The sequence below is a fragment of the Chelon labrosus genome (assembly GCF_963514085.1).
Source record: "Chelon labrosus genome assembly, chromosome: 2".
NCBI lineage: Eukaryota > Metazoa > Chordata > Actinopteri > Mugiliformes > Mugilidae > Chelon > Chelon labrosus.
Window position 1 is genome coordinate 22,471,186 of NC_140338.1, and position 16,520 is coordinate 22,487,705.

Genomic DNA, 16,520 nt, shown 5'->3' on the forward strand with positions numbered 1-16,520 from the left:
ACCTCTTCCTCGTACCTCCTCCTCCTTCCTCTCTTCTTATCATTGTTTGCCTCGCTTCACCCCGCTCACTTTGAAGGGAGGAAATTTGCAGGTTTTGCACAAGCAGCAGCAGCGGCGGCAGCAGCAGTAGTTCAGGGATGAAGTGATTCACTGCATGGAGAAAACTCGGGCGGGGGGTGGGGCTTTAAGGGGTGGTTACACCTCTGCATGATTTCCTCTCTCATCAGTTTTTCTGTTGTCGGCGTCTTGACATGATTTGTGTCATCTGTTCTTTTGTCTGTCTGTCGTCTTCCCCTGCTTGTCTCACGCTGATTCTGTGATGGACGTCAGCCTGGTTGTGATCTCGGCTCTTTTGCTTGTGACTGCTGGTGAGTCTGCGTTCATTTTGCCTCGTACTGAACTTTGACAAGTAGAAGAAGCGGGCAGCGGGTAGTTGGCCTCAACCACTACGATACAAGGACGTCCTAAAGGCCCAAACTTCTAAATCCTATTCACAACGAATGAGACAAATATGGGGTTGGATGCAAGAATGTGACTTTTTAACATGATGAACTGTCTATTTTATATGTGAGTTTACATGACAGGCCTGTCCTGGGGGGAGTTTGGTGGGACCTCTGGACTAATGCTTAGAGAAACAGCTTTGGGGCAGTAAGGTCACTGGTTTATGACCCCAGGGGACTTACAGCTCTAAAGTTCTGTCTTCACCAAAACCTTTCGAACTGAGGTGTGGTCTCTCATAGAAATACTGCGTCAGTAACGATTACGCAGATTACTGTCTTAAGTCACAGTTCGGACTAGTCTTGTCTTTATATTAAGTGAGTAAGACTGGAGTAACCTAACCGACTGTAGCTGCCTTGGATACTTCCTTCTTATTGTTACATGCCATCCTGGTATCATGCATGTATGAGCTAAAAAACAAGAAGAAGAAGCACCTTCACATTCTAAGTTTTGGTCAAATTGAACTTGAAACTGTGAGTGAAGCCTTAATAACTCATTTAGAATTCGCTCTCCATGCTCCTAACCGGAACCAGGCCGAGAGAGCACACGCTCCCCACATAGAATACATATTTTCACTTCTTTGTAAATAGTTTAATGAAAAGAGGACTGGTGACAGAGGTAAGGCCTCGGCTATGACTGTCATTAGCACAGCATGAAAAATGCAGGACCCTGATTCAGTTCCGTGAGATCACCGTCAGTGTACCTCCATCTTTGACTCCTTTTGTTTACACGCATCAGAACAGACTTCCTTCCTCAAGCATTGAACTTCATGGCAATGGCAGATGAGAGAAGAGAAGAAATCTAAAACTCGGCGAGAACGCTCATGTTCTGAAATCTGTTTTCAGAACGTCAGTCTAGATCTCTGCGGAGGAGGACCAGATAAAAAAAATAAATAAAAACAACTCCAATTTTGGCATAGAAAGCTTGGGACGAAAAATGTGTTGATACATTATCACCACGCAGACACTGTGAGATCAGTATGGGAAAAAAAAAAACTTAAAACAGACTAAACCTGAATGTCTTGTGGGTTTAACAGAAAAAGCACCAGAACCACTGAGACATTGTGATGTGTTATGTTGTACGAGACTTGTTGCACACCTACGGTGCGAAAACTCTCAAGAAATAGACCCCAAGGCTGTTCACAAATCACACTTTTTTTGTTGCACTTTTTTTTTTTTTTTGCATTTCTTTGCTCATTTCCTGCCACAAAAAAAAAACACATTTGCAATGCAACCTTATTTATAGACACAGAGTCATGTCAAACTGATTTACAGGCAAAGAGAATAAGAATGATATATACAAAAGTAATGGGCTGTCGAGAATGGAGAAAAATCCGTTAATCGATTAAGAGTTAAACGAGACTTAAGCTAGTTTTGAGCTAGACATGAACTAGAACGGAAAAAGTGGATCATGTAAAATACGTAACGCGAAATGAAATACGAACAGACAGACATATTAGGAAGATCAAAGACACGGAATAACCATTTTATTCGGATCTGAGTCATAGTTTAGGCTGCTTAGCCAATGCAGGGCAATTCTGGAGCTAGTTTTGAACTTGCGTGAAAACACATTCTGACCAACTCTACTCACAAAACTGGTAACAGCTGACAGTGTTGATACGTTCATCCATTGTTTGAATAATTTGACAAGGCACTGGGATTTAGTCTAAAAAACCCTATACGTTTGTCTGTCCTTGGATATTTTTATTTCCTTCATCGGGTCATTTGGACTACTATTTTTCATTTTCACTCATTTGGAGTTTGTACAAACATGCTGAGTTTTATGGTTTGGCTCCGTCTGTATTCATTCGTGTAATGACAGTTTTTCCTCTATTGATGCCTCGTGGAAATTCTTTCTCTGCGTTTAACCCATCCATGTACTGACACAACAGAGTGTACGCTCGGAGCAGTGGGCTATCACTAGTGTGACTCCTGGGGATGGGTTTGGGCGTTAGGAGCATACTCAAGTCACCTCAGCCACGGACGTGCGAACCTATGACCTTATGGTCCATTGTCTGCTTCTCTCACCAGTACTCCACGACTCTGCCTCTTTATCTACACTGTGGCCCGTAAAATTGAAACCATTTTGATTCCAGACACATTCCTCTTTTTATTCCTATTTCTACACCTCAGTTATATGTTTGGAAGAGATTTATCGATAACGTTTTTAGAAGATTTACACTTTAGCCATCAAGAATAAATCCCATCGTCACAATCATTCCAGGAGAAGAGGTACAAAATATTTTACTCCCAACTGGTAATGATCTATAGTGTACATCTATCTATTAACCAGCTGTGCTCATATTCCCGTACCAGTAACATACAGTAGTACACGAGCTGCTCATTGTGCCACTAACAGCGTGTTGAGAATGGACGTATTTTGTATTAACGTTGGGGATGTTGCGTATTTTTTTACGCAACTTTCCAATATCACCAGGACCCTGATGCTGATGTTACAGAAAATAAGAGGAGGACAGGAGTGGTCATTGCACTGCAAAAAATAAAGGAATATCAAGACAGTAGTTTTATTTTAATCTTGTTTTCTCTTCAAATATAAATAAACATGTCAAGCGCTAGATGCACTCAGTAATTAGACAATTTCACTGTAGGTACATAGTAAGCTGTGACCTGAATTAATAATCAGTATTTTTTATTTTAAATAAATATATATTATTATTTGTTGTTAAATTATTTTAAGATTAAATTTTTTTGTTATTGTTGTTGTCTAGTTTCAAATTCCTAAACTTCCGAAACAGACGCGAAGGTTTAACGAATCAACAATTCACACAGGTTTCAATCTGTTCTTCTTTTAAATTATAATATATTATTAAATAGAGTTGCGTAATCTTTTTGTAGACATTTTATCAATCTTTTCCTTGAAAATAGGAAATTTCACTAATATATTCGGTATGTTTTAGCGGTCAGCCAAAGGACTCATAGGATCTGGGTTAATGGAGACTTCAGACTAGTGATTCCTTATTCAGTACGAAGATTCGTATAACTTGGGTGATTCAGGAACCGACCAGCTCAAAAAAGACAGAAGAATTTAGAATAAAATACTTGAAACAGGCCGACTGCACATTTTTATTACTGAGTGAACTTTTTTTCTATTATTAAGTGCAAAACACTTAATAGAAAAAAAATAGTAATATAGAATATGTGGCATTGAAAACACACTTATACTGTATTTAAAATAAGCATCACAGTCACAGAGCACAGCTTAAAATGATACGCCGATGCCTCTTGTACAAATAAGTTTTTACGAAGGACAGCACACATAGACTAACTCAACAAATATGTGAAAAATAATCAAATGAATGCTCGGAGCTGCACAGCAAACCAACAAGCAAAAACACTGATATTCCTAAAGCATGTCATTTATGTCATAGTTAGAATCTGAATTGTGAGCACACGTCTCCAAGGAGTGTCACCTCCTACAGAGTTCGTCAGACAGCGTGTCTTGTGCAAATTATGAGCTGACAAAAGGATTTCCCGCCTTATCATAGTAAAACTTTAAAAACGTTTTGCTCACCCATTTATTGATCGCTGACGAGCACTTGATATGTGTCAATAGCATCATCATACAAACTGTCATTTCTCTCTCGTAAATTCTGATTTACTCAGTCCGAGTTGTTTCCCAGTGATAAAGAACTAACCCCATAACTACCAGGTCTTATTATTTACTCATTGAAGGCCTTTAAAAAAAACAAAAAAAACATTGCAGGGTTAGATCAGCTTGGGAATTCAGAAAATTGCAGCATTGTCTGAAACAGGTGCCAGGGTAGTGTAACAAGTCTGGCAAAACATTCATCTGAGGAAGAAAACTGAATTTGTGAGTTGTTGCGTTTGGGGTCAGTTGTGGGGTCTTATCCTGGTATTTGGTATGAAAGCCCTCAAGACCTGTTTTACACCAAACCATCAGTAATAATACACACATGATATATTATACTACTATAAATTATACCACAAGCAACAAAAAACTATAAATTCTGTTTTTTAAATTTTTGTTAATTCGTTGCATTGTTGTGTTGGGAGGTATTTCTCCTACACTGAATTGCATTAAACACATTTAAAGCTGCAGCTTTTTCAGATGTCTGTAATTTTACTGCAGATCCTGACAGTATTTCATTGTTGCTTGACGTACTGAAAGAAATCCAATTCAAATACGAAATACTTATTTTCATCGTGCTTATACAGTGTGTACGTTATCACAAAAATAAGCTAGACACGTGAAACAGAAAGAAAGAAAAAAAAAAGGGAGAACTTTTTAAAGTTTGACACAAAGCTGAGTGGTGTGACATGGAAACAAACCACGAGCCACACAGCAAAACTTTTAAAGAAAAAAAAAAAAACAAACAAAAAAAACAAACAAAATCACTTTTCCCCACGGTGGCGTCGAGCCGTGCGGATAGTTTCAGTTATGTGTGTGGAGGCTTTGAAATCTGCGCCACCACCCCCACAGAGCGGCGCTGAATAGAAAGGGGTTTGTGGTGTTCAGAAAATGAAAAAGTGACATTTGAAAAGCTGTCTGAGAAACCTATGTTTTCCCCGAGAACCTGTTTTGTCAAAAAAAAAAAAATTCTACTTAAAACAAGAGTATCTTTGTGGTTCCACACCACGTGAGATTATGTTCTGTGTTATGTTGAGTTTGCTGTTGCTGATTCTTAAATTAGAAAAGTGAAACGGGAGAACGGACACAATTAAACACATCTGCAAGATAAATAAAATAAAACAATGACTCAGTCATTAAGACATATTATATCAGTTAAACCATGTTAAGGTATAATACTTACTACTCTGAACTGACTGCTGGTTTGGCTGCATATTTTTCTCGTCCTGTTCAACAGGAACAGCAAGGTTCAACAACAGTACTGCACAACAGTACTGTTTATATATATACTGCTATCATGTTGTTCTGATCAGTAGAGCAGTGATTATCATCCCATTGTCAAACATATAGATGTCTTCAGTAATCATTCTTACGTTCCCTTTCACGGTAAACTCAAAAGTTTGTGTGCTTCCCTCCGTGGCCGGCCACGCTCCCGAGCTGCTCAGCCAGATAGTCGTCCTAATTTCTGCTGCCCAATCTGAGCTGTTTCACTAATTAAAAACTAAACTGTACAAGTTGCCTAGACCTGAACTTGACAGTGCTGTAAGACCTGAAAATGTTACAGTCATTATGTGAAACACGACGCTGCATTTGTAACCTGGGTGTAATGTCGTCTGCCAGTAAGTAGCGTTCGCTTTTGAGAAACGCGCCCCTGGACTACCGCCGCTCACGCTTCGGCAATCTGCATTTTGGTTTTTTCCTTGGATCCTCCTGTAATAAGTGTAACAAAGGATGATCATGTATTATAATATTTTCATGCCTTTGTGAAGGAATATTGTTATTTCTTGTGCAGACACTGACAAATGTGTTCACTATATATTTATGCACACTGCCTCCTGTACAGTTTGAAGGATGTGTTTCCGCAGATTTTAAATAAAACATGCGAGGCAGCGTACAAGCTTTAAACACTTGGATGAGAAGAGAGAGGACGCTGTAAAAACATTTTAGTTCTTTATAATCTACGGTACATTCGTACTACGCACACAACATAATAATTATTAAAGCAGACTTTTGTTTTGAATACTGAATATTGATCAAAATACTGAAGTTTATATACTGACATGAAATATCTTCCATCCCACAGAGTAAGTGGTTAAAAATAACTACGATAAAGCTTTCACTCACGCAAATCTGATGAATACATTTGTGGTTTCAAGCCGTATTGATATCTTCCGTACGGTGGACAGATATTACTGCTAGAATGAGTGGACTAGTCCTTATGAATAAATGAAATATATTAGTTTCAAATTATCCTGTATACTAAATCTATTTGTCTTTGCAACTATCACAAGATTCTATTACTATACTTCTTTTACTATATTTTACTTGAGTACATTGAGGACATCATCTACATTTAAACACAAATACTATAGCTGTACTTTCTACTCCTCACATTGTCAGAAGTAGAACACTACTTTGGTTTCAATAAATGTTTAGAGGAATTATCAGTCATTTTTATTTTGAGCCATCGTTTGCTGCCATCCCAAAGTCAGTAACCCCAAGGGCGAAACTGGATTCAAATTACTCTGAGAACTGTCTTCTGCTGTGACTGAAAAGCAAAAAAATTTGTGTTAATCCAAAAGACAAAAAGGCCCTAATGAGACCTTCAGATGTGTTTTGTTTTCTCATTTTCATTATATGTTGCGAGTGATGTTGCAGACTCATCAGATGGTGAACAGTGAGCGCCGGGACAGAGCCCCACTCTTCACATAGTCGTTGGTTGTTTTTGACCGGTGCATTCATCTACCTGTTTTCCATACTAACTCATTTCTGTCCCCTAGGAGCGGCACATGGTCAGAACCACACAGGGAACAGCTCCACTCCAACTCCCAATAATTTGAGTACCGTTGTTACTCCAGCAAAAATCACTGCCACCACCACCACTGCTCCACCTGCCCTGGGACTCGTCACAGTCACCTGGACAAGTGAATGTGAAGGCCTTGTCTACGTGATGCCGAAATCTAAATCCCTTCCTGTCTGTCACAGTCCGAAGATAAATGTCTGGGAGATTCTGCATAATGTGTGTCAAAACAAGAAAGGCTGTTATGACAAACCGTACTTTGGCAAAGGCAAAAAGATGCGTGGATATAACATCGAAGACGGAGCATACAACAGTTCCCCGTGCGAGATACTGGCAGTCACATGCAGAGGTAGGTCTACAATCTGTGTGCTGCTGCTCGTCTGTGGATGTGCGTGTAAGTGAACCAATATCATGTCCTGTTGCGGTTTGACATTTTAGAATCGACAGTCTGTGATGCACTATATAATCGTAGGTGATGTGTTATTTAAAGATACACTCCTTGATTTAATTCTGGTGTGCAAACAACACGGTGAGCAACTGTGAGCAAATTTCTAATTGGAAATGGGAGCTATACGATCAAGTAAAGTAGAAATAAGCTTTCGGAACGTGACAGTTTTTAATGCATGTTATGAACAACGTCCACTCACCCTGAGGCAGATGGTCTTCCACCCTGAGCCTGGTTCTGTCAGCAGTTTCAGAGGAAATGAAGAGTAGTCTGAACTGAACTGAATTTAATCATGTTTTGTTGAAAATTATGGCTGAAGCCAGACAGTGTACATACAATAAAACATGTTCTGCATACCTTCTCTCTCTCTCTCTCTCTCTCTCTCTCTCTCTCCATGTGTTTACAGCTGAGATTCTCCCAGATGTTAATGGGCAGCTGCATACCTACAAAGTTGTGACAGCTTTGCTCTCCTGTGTACTGCTTGTCCTTTTACTGATCCGATTCACCAGACCCACCATAAACGCTCTGCAGAAGAAATGTGAGTACACGCACAAACACACACACACAGGACGAGAGAGCAAAAGAGCATGTATGACAATTGCAACTATTTCAATAAGTTTTGAGTGAAAAAAAAAGAGAAGAAAATAAAGAAAGATTGACAATAAAAATGTAATCCTGGTAGTCTAATCTTAACTATGGAGAAGAGACATCTGAATAAATCTGAATAAAAAAACCTTCAGTAGCATCACATTATTTCATTTGTTTCATTCTTTGATGCTTAACGTTACTTAGCTAGTTAACTAACAGTTAACAGTACATGGACCACACACCGAAGCTGAAGCTGAAGATGCTCGCAGTGGTGTGTGAACAAACAGGTTGATGTGTCATGTATAAACACAAGACCATTTACCATAGCAGTGTGTGCAGCTCTGTTCGTAACCACGTATAGTTTGAGCACCACCGGGAGCTGAGATACAGCAGAGACTGTAGTTAACACATCAATGCTTCACAACCACTAAGGCTCGCTGGCGAGGCGTGCAGAGTCCCGATAACGGACCTTACGTCTGCTGGAGCAAATTCTCATGTAGGTGCTATCTTAGAAAATTTAACTCAGACTGTGAGGTAAAATTTCACGTCACATAAACAACAGTAATTCCAAATTTATTTATTTATGTTTTTTCTCCTCTTCAACAATTTTAGATTAAAAATTAAATTTGCCTGGTTATACATGTGCTCTTCTTCATATGAGCATAAAATCTGAAGCCTGGGAACAGATTACATTACATTAGATCACATTAATAAACAAATAATAATAATAATACAATTTTTTTTAATTTAATTTTTTTTTTTTTTACCAATTTTTGTTTCTGGATTCTTGATGGAATGTCAAATGAACAAATGGTCTAGTCTTGAATTATTTTAATACAAGACCTTGTACTGTAGTGAGTAAAATCATTTATAATTTTGTCACCTATGATCACAACAACTTTCTACTATGAATGTGTTGACATGCATGTATTATTAATATTCAGTATCAGACAAGAGGCAGAATCGCTGGATTGGGCCAACCCAGAGTCACAGTGGTGAGTCACACACTTAATTATTTTTTTCTATTAGTGTTGTCTGTGAAGGTTCTCAGTCATCCAGGTCATGGTATATCCAAAAAAGATTAAAAAACTTTTTTTGGATATTCTATTAATTTTGTGTCGTCTATAAATTGTATTCCACGCTTTTGCACTGTCTGACATATTCCTCCATTACCTACCTCAACACACACGCTGTAGTTTTCTTTGACCCGGACCCACATTCATCTGCTGCACTCTATACTCTACACAAATAATCCATAACAAATGTCCTCATTAACAGCAGAACTTTTTTTTTATGTGACAAAGAATGCCATCTTGTATTTGAGTTAATTATACTTATTATAATAATGATGTGGTTCAACATAAAACTAAACTTCAAAGTTGCATCTGCTGTGTTTCATCTGGATGTACAAAATTTGATAAACACGTGTTTTATATTCATACTTTGAACATAGCCCAAGGTTATTATTAATTAAAACTACCCTAAATACTACTTGTGTGTAAAAAAGAAAGAAAGAAAAAAAAATGAAATGTAAACCGTGTGCAGCATGGTGCGATGCAGCTTTCTGCTTTCTGTGAGGGTAATTATAAAGGTTTACACCTTCAGCAGCAAGCAGTCGGCTTGGAGCTGAGAACCGCTGGACTTGCAAACTGTTAGTGTGGATCTGCACTAGGGGTTGAACGACTTACAATTTTTTAAAGTCAACTAATATGTGGTGAAAGTCGAGTCAACTGGTCAATGACGTCGCTCATGAAAACACAGTAGAAAGTAATACTTTACAACAATGAAATCTATGTTCATGACCTGAATACATATTGTAACGTTTCACACAGAAGAAACTACTGAGGCTTTTCTGCAAGGTTATTGAAACTTGAACACGAGCTACTGTAACCCACGTCGACATCATAGACACCGCTAACCCTAACCCTAACGCTTCTAATATGTAGCTCTCGCTCGGCAAGAAAAAAAAAAAGAAAATAAGAAACACGCTCTACAACCACAGCGACAAAGTCAACTAATAGAACACAACAGAACTGAACATAAACACATGCGCTTATTAATATTGTGCGCTGCAGATACGTTTAACCTGTATAAATCTGCACCATCAATAGCGTTTAATAGTACTTCAGAGCGTGCTGCAACATATGGTAATGTAGCTGAGATAAAAAACAAAGCTACAGGGCACAACAGTAAAGTCAGCTAGTGGACTAGTCAACCCCTAGTCTGCACATGGGAGTTGATGTAGGGGATAGGGACTAATATAAACTATGATGTTTGTTATCTGTCTCGGTCAGTGTCTTACCATCGGGGGAAAACTACCGCTGTAAACAATGAAGGAGAGAAGAGACTGTCCTATCCTGGTAACACTCCAGTATATACTGTATACATTCTCTCAGTGGACTCGCTTCTCCTTCGACAGCCATTGTATTGCTTTAAATCTGTTTTCTCTCCTGTGTCTTGTCGAATCAGCTCTGGAGCGTCTGGCAGTCAGTAACAGCAGAGAGCCTTCGTCGAACAGGAACAGCGGCTACAACTTCTGACACGCCTCTGCCCCCATCATCTTCATGTGGCCTCAACGTGTGTTTCCGTGTGTGACTGTTTCTGAATTATATTGTAGACCCCCTTGTGCAGCAATAACAGCAACAAAACATTTCCGGTAACTTCTGATCAGTCGTCTACAGCGGCTTGGAGGAATGTTTGCAGACTCCTCAGTGCAGAATCGCTTCAGTCCTGAGATGTTGGTGGATTTCCTCACATCAGCTGCTTCCTACCAGTCCTTCCACAACATTGCTATTGGATTGAGGTCAGGACTTTGAATTGGCCGTTCCAAAACATTCATTTGTTCTTCTGTAACCATTCATTTGTAGAACGACTTGTATGGTTGGTGTTTCGGAGAGCAGTGCCTTTGTCCTTGCTACTCTGCCATGCACACCATGGTTGTTCAGTGTTCTCTAACCCAGTGTTCTCTAACCCAGTGTTCTCTAACCCAGTGTTCTCTAACCCTATTCACTCAGCTGCACAATTTCACATCCAATGTATATTCAAATGTTCATAATAATGAAACTGCAGCAGCCAGCCTCGGGTTAAGTCCTGAGATCAATCACAACTGTCCTTGGGGTCCCTTTTTTGATATTATTATTATTTTTTGTAAATACTATCTATATAAAACAAGTCATGTTATATACACTGATACTGAATGGAGGGGAGAACTTGGTGTTCTGCTGATGCAGATTGTGTCTGATTTACCTAACTTACTTTTTTTTTTTCAAGGTAGCCGGAGGTCACTAGCTTAGTGATAACACCACCATCTACTAATGGAGGGAAGAATGATTCCAAACATTTATTTCAGCCATGATATAAATTTTCAAGAAAATCCCCTCAGAAAAACATTTTAGCCAGCGTGGGGTTCCTTTATGACCTCTCAAACTATTTTGCATCTTTATCTTGGAGTGATCTTTCTTGGTCTTAAATCTCTACAATTTATTCACAATCTGTCTGACTGTAGATTTGTGGAGTGCAAACTTTTTTTTAGAAATGCATGTGTAGCCTCTTCCAGCCAGGCTGTTTACTGGCTGAATTGCAAACTCCAGCAGCAGAAGTTAGCTCGTGTTAGCGCCATTTATGTCACTGAAATGACGCAGCGCAATCCAGAACAACTTTGCTCGATCTCTTATAGCATAACGTTCTAAAGGAACAACATAGAAAACACATCTTCTCAGACATTATGGTTTCACCACCGATGGGTTTAGTGACACAACACAGCTGTTCAGATACTGTGTGTTTTTCACGTTTTAGCTCGGCAAGCAGTTCCCTCTTCTTCCAGTCTTTGCGTGAAGCAAGTCGTACTCCTGTCGCAACCTGAGATCTCTGTGTGTAAATAAAAACAGTGATCAAACTGAGAAAAGTAAATGTGTTAACCAACACGTTGGAATGTTCCATTAATAAGAAAGACTCTTCTAGAAATGTCCTGATTGTATTGAATTATTAACATCTGTTTTACTGACTGAAGTTATTTGAATTTCAATAAAATGATGCAGCCAAGTCGTCTTTGTCCTGATGTATTGTCTTTGAAGCACTACAACAAAAACGCTGTAATTTGAAGACAGAAAGAGCAAGAGAGAGAAAAGAGGAGGAAGGAGTGTGAGACGAAGGTGGTTACGGGGAACAGAAATGTGGTTTCCTTTGCCGTTGACACCAACATCCTGTTTGTATTATTTCTGGCACAACATGTATGACCTCTCTTTTACATTATACTTCTCTTGTCTCTCTCTTCCTTCTCATGTTTCTTTTAGTGCCTGTTGATTCATTTTGCTGATCTCTTTTGCCTCTTATTTTCCTTTCTTCTTCAGAATATCACTTTTGTTTCCTGCATGGGGAAGTCAGGGTGGAGGTTTATTCATCCATTCATCTTTACAACCTGTCTAAGCTATCACTGATGGATTTGAACAAGCTACTAATCGATTAAACATTTTGTAATGGCAGTGAAGAGACAGTCCACTGAACATAACATGGCTTATTTCTTTTGCCACACTGTGTCCACTTGGGACCATCTGTTGAAACCATCCATCATCAGGATTTTTCCTGACCTCTCACGGAGTCTCTTCTTATGCACCGTTTTATTCCTTTTAAGTCACACATAATTTCATGCTTTAAGTTGAAATGAATTCAAATAGCCCACAGGTAAGCATGTAGTTTGGAAGTTTATTGCCCAGCAAACAAGCCAAATTAAACTGCTGATATGATGCTCTTTTGAATCCACTTCTGGGTTGTGAACCATTGCTTTTGTTTCCCCGTTTTTTGTTTTTTTTTACCGTGAACTCCTAAGTCCTGTGTTTGGTCCAACAAGGTCCTTGTCCTGGGTTTTTGAGTCCTACTCAACATAACGCACTGGCCACAACATGGACCCAGCAGGCTCACATCCACCCACGCTCCTTTGCAAGGCCGTTGTCCTCTAAGGTACTCACCAGGAACAGTCGCTTAACTCTGTGAGGAAAGAGAACCATTTATTCATTGTCCTGTGAAGGGTCACGTGGGGGCTGGAGCCTATCCCAGCTGTCATCAGGTGAGAGGCAGGGTACACCCTGGACAGGTCATCAGTCCATCACAGGGCTAACACAGAGAGACAGACAACCATTCACACTCACATGCACACCTACGGCCAATTTAGAATCACCAGTTAACCTAGAGCATGTCTTTGGACGGTGGGAGGAAGCTGGAGTACCTGGAGAGAACCCACGCAGACACAGGGAGAACATGCAAACTCCAGAACCTCCTTGCTGTGAGGTGTCAGTGCTAACCACCACACCGCTGTGCCACCCAAGAAAGAATAGTCTCCTTACTGATTTAAAGTGAATCTTGGACTATTGAGGACACCATTGGGCACACTCTGGGCACTATTCATGTCAGCGTCGCTACACTTCAGAACAACACACTACAATGTGGGTATGCTGTTGCTAGGCTATACTGAGTGCTGCACTCAAGGTTAATATTGCGAAACGAGGTGCCCTCTTCAGTTCAGTTAAATCCATTCAGGCTGGCTGGGCCACTCTGAGTTGGTTCTGGGCCACATGTGGGTCACAGGCCTGTAATTGAATAGGCCTCCTCTAGGACCTCAGGAAAGGGTAGTTCCCGTAAAAAAAACACCACTGAGCTGGTTTGGAAAAAATGTCTGGCTATACCCTATAAACTTGTATATGTGTGTATGTGTGTGTGTGTCTGTGTGTGCGTAGTGTCCATCTGTACATGCGTGGGTTTTATTTTACCTTGTCCTCCCTGGTCAGGTCATGCTATGAGATGATAATCTGGCCTCATTGCAAATGCCCCAACCAGAGGTACAATGACAGATGACTGCAGATTACAACTGCAGATTATCCAGCAGGGGATTGAAATGAGGGGACAAATATGGAGGGGGCGGAGAAGAAAGACAGCAATATGTAGGACTGACACATATGGCCCCTCAGTGTGAGATATATCTATTATGGTGTATGGAGAGGTTATAGCAATAACATTTCTGTGGGTGACTTTTTGCATTATCATACCTGTTATCTATTCCTTCCTAAACAGTGTGCATAATTCTCCAATCTGCGTATGAAACCTCATATATTTGTGCCTGCCAACTCACTCGTCCTAGTACCACTATTGTCCCTAACGTAGCTCTAAGTCCCTATGCTCTTGTTTATTCTCCTAACAGTAACTTAATGAGTACACTGTATACGCAGCATTTCTACAATATTCTTTTGATTCATTATCAGTCTCTCATGTTACATGCATCACGTATGGTATCGTCTCCTCTTCCTTTTCCTGCTGTCCTCTCTCTGTTTTTGTGTCTACCTGGCTGTCCTCAGGCTAGAGACTGGTGAATTGATATTGTTCTCTCAGTCATTTTAGGTTAATACCGAGTTCTACCACTGCCTGTCACTGCCAGTCCACTCTTTAGGCATTTGTCCAAAAAGCAAGCAATATTCAATTGTCATGATATTGGGCTTTAAACGTTTCTGTTTCTTCATGATATTGAGTTTTGAACATTTTCTGTAGTCCTGTTTGGTTTCCCTTGTGCTCCCTGTCTTATTTTGTAATAGTCCTTTACCCTGAGTCTTGTTGCTTTTCTTTGGTTGTTTTCTTCCACTATTGTGATTCCTCTCAACAGTCTTTGTGTCCTCCTTCTGTCTTTCCCTCATTCTTCATTCCCTAGGTCGACCTGTATCCTAGTCCTGTATGTATATATAGTCCTGTCAGTTCATCTGTTTGTCCCTGTTGGTTTCCATATGTCCTTCTTTGGGTTTCCTTGCTGTTTCTAGTTGATCTCCTAGTTGTTTCCCTGTTGTTGATATTTTTGATTGTGGATTATTCTGGAGTATCTTTTGTTGGACTACTTTCCATTGGAAAACAAGCTGCTCCTATAGCTATACACCCCATGACTAGGGACAGTTTGGACAGGTCACAACAAGGCCCAGGAACTTCAACAGCACTTCTTCTTGAAAGCAAGACAGCAAGACATCAGTTTCAATCTACAGAGACTTTTTTCAATGACAATAACATTCTCCATCTTGCTTCCCACTTTCCATGAAGATGATCTTCACAGAAACAGGCTCCAGATGTTGCAGAGCCCAAATGCATGTGGGTGTACTGACAGTGGTCACATCTGGTGAGGAATACCATCTTCTTGTGGTCTTGTGGACTCTACTGTCAATAGTCAGACGGTTACTCACAAAATGATGGAAAAGGTTTAATTATTGCCTGGTTTCTTCATGAAAATGACAGTAGTATGTTTTGTTTCTCCCAGACTTCTGTGACCTTAAATATTAAACCTCATTTGCTGTTACAGTGTAATCTAAAAAACAGACAGATGTATAAGACGACAGATACAGTATATAAGAAAAGGCAGGGGTGAGAAAGTGCAAGAGTAGGAAGAAAAAATAATTATTTCACAAAGAATAGAAGGGAGGAGGGACACGGGGGGATTATGTCCTATTTTGAATAAATAAATCCTTACTGTGCGAATCTGGCACGGAGAGGGAGGGAAAAGAGAGTAAGCGTATATAGAGATTTAAAGCAGAAGCAAACCAGCACAGACAAGATTGAAAAAAAGACTATTTTTAAATAGTTGTTTGAATCACTAATATGGATATGAACTATTTTAAAATGCATCCAGGAAAAGATGGAATCTGGACCTGAAACAGACAGACATTGGTGAGTAAGACGACAAGAGGTGTGTGTGTGTGTGTGTGTGTCGTGTTGAACTGTATAATATCACACAGCTTACTCACACTGCCAAATGGGAACATTCACACATATTTTAATATATTTTATTGTGTGTATTTTCACAGAAGGTGCTGACTTTGTGTCGCAATATATTTGAATGCACGTTTTATACTGTGTAAGAAAATGTTTGCAGAATCAAACAAAGTGTTCTGGCCTTTTTCAAAAATGAGTCAACATGCTACTGGGAGAAGGACACAACATTTGTTGTTATGTTTGTTATGTTAAGCTTTTTTTCTTGAGAACCTGAAAGCCAAACTAAGAAGGATATTGGTGATTTGGAATCAGTTTCATTGAATTTTATGGAAGGTGGGTGGCTGGAGATGGGTTCTGGTGGTTGTTGCCAAGACAGAGTCAGGCTTTTCGCCAATCATATGCAAAATGGAGCGTGGCTGGTTAAGCTGAACAGATGTGGTGAAGGCTGCCGGCTTGAATTTCGGTGCACAAAGAAACACCAAATTCATCAAATGGCTGGCAACTCAAGAAAACCTTATAACTGGGCTATAAATAGCAAGACATTCGACTCTAATGCAGCCACATGTGAGGTATCAGTACATCCACTTACTGATGACACCACACAAGCTATGGTTTACTATAGTATTTAATATATTATATAATTTAATATACTCCATTTGCACCAAAAGAACATATAATGCAGATTAAATCATTGTTATGTTTGTCGCTGATTTACAGGGATTTATTGGGCTACAGAGTTGTGGTTCTCCTTTTAACGCCATTGAATGTTTCTTGTTATAGCCAATCAGAGGAATAGCCACTCAGAGGACAGAAGGTTTTTTATTTTCATTTAACCAGATACAGCAT

General features: G+C 39.6%; 1 protein-coding gene across 3 annotated transcripts; it reads left to right on the top strand.

Moving 5' to 3' along the window:
- The first annotated feature begins 243 nt into the window (after nucleotides 1–243).
- cd5 (CD5 molecule) lies at nucleotides 244–11,981 on the top strand. Of its 3 annotated transcripts, XM_084556542.1 has the most exons (6): nucleotides 244–368; nucleotides 6,888–7,256; nucleotides 7,759–7,890; nucleotides 8,885–8,935; nucleotides 10,235–10,300; nucleotides 10,410–11,981. In XM_084556542.1, exons 1-6 carry the CDS (start codon nucleotides 320–322, stop codon nucleotides 10,478–10,480), a joined length of 738 nt encoding a protein of 245 aa, XP_084412668.1. In that variant the 5' UTR covers nucleotides 244–319; the 3' UTR covers nucleotides 10,481–11,981. The 3 variants fall into 3 exon arrangements, with proteins under 3 accessions (XP_084412668.1, XP_084412667.1, XP_084412669.1); XM_084556541.1 differs by having other exon boundaries at nucleotides 10,235–11,981; XM_084556543.1 differs by lacking the exon at nucleotides 10,235–10,300.
- Nucleotides 11,982–16,520: the final 4,539 nt, after the last annotated feature.